This window comes from Pinus tabuliformis, chromosome 9 (assembly GCF_031772625.1).
Source record: "Pinus tabuliformis cultivar Carrire ecotype Pingquan chromosome 9, CPIR1, whole genome shotgun sequence".
Classification (NCBI taxonomy): Eukaryota; Viridiplantae; Streptophyta; class Pinopsida; order Pinales; family Pinaceae; genus Pinus; species Pinus tabuliformis.
In genome coordinates, this window is record NC_142307.1 from 604681917 (window position 1) to 604684762 (window position 2846).

At 41.5% G+C, this 2846-nt stretch overlaps 1 protein-coding gene across 1 annotated transcript; it reads left to right on the top strand.

Annotated features, from left to right (window-relative positions):
• Nucleotides 1–901: 901 nt before the first annotated feature.
• LOC149150032 (disease resistance protein UNI-like) lies at nt 902–2422 on the top strand. The gene has a single exon (XM_089442672.1). The coding sequence runs from the start codon at nt 902–904 to the stop codon at nt 2420–2422; it is 1521 nt and encodes a 506-aa protein (XP_089298798.1).
• Nucleotides 2423–2846: the final 424 nt, after the last annotated feature.

The window sequence follows — 2846 nt, forward strand, 5'->3', positions numbered from 1 at the left end:
CAGTTCTTTCCGCATGCAGAATCGCTGTTGAAACTGTAGAGCTGCCTACAATTATGGAATTTAAACTGCAGTCTTTCCTTAACTTATGGAAACCAACTGCAGTAGTTTCCTTAAGTTAAGGAAATCAACTGCAGTTAATAAATTTATTGTTGGGAGCTACTGAAGTGGTCCATTACTCCATCTGGAGTTCTCTGCCTTGATCTGTGGGACATCTGACACATAGCTATCAGAAGCTTGATGGAAGCTTAGCTATAAATTCATCTGTTTGGTCGCCAAGCTTGCATCTCAATCCCCTTCAGTTTTTCACACCATCTAGCTAAGATAGCAGAGCTTGGAAGTGCCTTCAGAATTTCTGCATTCTTTTCTTTTTGCTTGGACAGCTGGAGCGTGGCTTTTCCAGAAAGAAGTTGCATCAAGAATTTCACCAATGGCTGGAGGTAATTCATATCCCTGGGCATTAATTTTAAAACGATTCTTTTCAGTTCTTTCTGCATGCAGAATCGTTGTTGAAACTGTAGAACTCTAACAGAAGACGCCCCCTCAATCTCTGCAAAATTGTCTGCGAAGGTTGCAAGATGCAGTTGGAAAAGCAGGAGAGTTGATTGATTGCTCTCGAAGGCGGCAGCGGTGTATCAGTTGCCTCCTTTGCAAGCCTAAACTTTCTACAGAAATCCGAAAGTGGAAGACAACTTTTGATGAGCTCTTTCACAATCTTGAGACCGACTTCTCTGTGTTTCACAATGCCCAACAGATTGTGTCCGCGGCGCCACAACAAGCGAATCTACTTCTTCAAGACAAACCAGACACCGGACTGGTAGGGTTGGAAATTAGATCTGCTGAAATATGACTTGAGAGGTGGCTTACAGAGGCCCCCCGCGATTGGATATTTGCTGTATATGGGATGGGTGGGGTTGGCAAAACAACGTTTCTAAAAAAGGTCTACAACACCTACAAGGTAAGTGGTGTTTTTGATCATGTGATTTGGGTTGCAGTTGCCCAATTTTCCATTCTAGAGTTGCAGAGTCGTATGGCTTCTGCAATCAATTTAGATCTCAGTGCCTATTCTTATAATGATGTTGATTCGCGGAAGATGAAGTTGTCGGCACATCTGAGGACGAAGAAATTTTTCCTGATTTTAGATGATTTGTGGAGTGCAGTCACTCTGAAAGAATTGGGCGTGGAATTTGGCGAGAACAAAGGGAGCAAAGTTGTATTCTCTACTCGAAATAGAGATCTGATTCTAGAAATGAATGCAGACCAGTCCATGCAAATACAGCCACTGTCAAGAGAGGAAGCCTGGGAATTGTTCTGCAAAGTAGCTTTCAAAGACGGGCATGTGCATGACGAGATAGAGCATATTGCTAGAGTCGTGGTGGAGGAGTGTAAAGGGTTGCCCTTGGCTATAAATGTCATAGCGTCAACAATGATTAGCAACTGGGCTGTAAATGAGTGGAACCTTGCTTTAAGGCAGATTCAGACTGTGGATTCAAATTTTCCAATTACTCATCCTCGACTTGATCGAGATCTGTATGAGCAATTGAGATGGAGCTACGATAGTTTACCCCATGCTCATTTGAAAACCTGTTTTCTGTATTGTGTGATTGTTCCAGAGGATTGGAACATTCCGGTGCACATTATATCGCACATCTGGATCGCAGAAGGTATAGTAAAGAGCAAAGATTTGGACTCCTTAATGGATACTGCGCACAGCTATGCAAAGTTACTTACCGATCGTTCGTTATTCCAATTGAGAGCACTTGGTGGATCCAGTTATTGGAGCGTTACGTTTGGAGTTCACGATGTTGTGCGCGACATGGCAGAGAAAGAGGAGAATTTTGTATCGATGGCAGGTCAACATTGCCCCGACATCGACGCCCTTTTCCCCGACATCGAGACATGCCATAATTGCAGGAGGCTCTCCCTTATTGATAGCAATATTACGTCTCTACCAAACAAGGAATTGAGATGTCCAAAATTGGTCAGCCTATTTCTAACATACAACCTTGAATTAAAGGAGATTCCAGAAGCATTTTTGCTTGACCTCGTCTTTCTGAGGGTGTTATGTTTAAGTACCACGGGGCTACAATTATTGCCAAAATCATTGTGGCAATTGAAACAACTTGAATATCTTGATCTGAAATATATTCCAATTGAATATGTGCATTCAGGCATTAGCAATCTTTCAAACCTTCAGTTTTTATATCTCAGTGGATGTAAGAGGTTAAAATCATTGCCATGTGAAATGAGAGATCTCAAAAATCTCAAATTTCTGGATCTCAACGGATGTCATAATCTAGAATCATTGCCATCTGAAATCGCAGAACTCAAAGAGCTCAAATATCTGAATCTCAAGGGCTGTCGTAAGTTACAGGAGATTCCTCCTGAGATCAGACTACTTACAAATTGTGAAATTCTGCGGTAGAGAAGAGGGCAGGTGATTCCTCGTAAGATTAAATTGCTTTTAAATTTTCGTGTTCATGTTTGTACTGGAAATTTTAATATAAAAAGGATGTGATCACAATTTTTTTGTTAATAAAATTTTATAGTGTGAAATACATTTTTTATATAAATGTATTTCACACTGCGAAAATCCCCCATACTTAAATTCAAAAAGAGTCAAGGGATCTCTACTTGAATGGTTCATGAGGCACAATACTTGCTAAGGTTTTGCAAATGGGGTAGCAAGCTAAGTGGGCTTGATTGTGGAAAAAACTCCACAGTTAAGCGCGCTTGAGCCAGAGGAGTTCTGGGATGGGTGACCTCCTGGGAAGTCCTGGTTACCGGGTGCAAGCCCCGGAAGTGGTGATTGATGCTATGTGATTCGTTCTCCACATTTCACTAGTTTC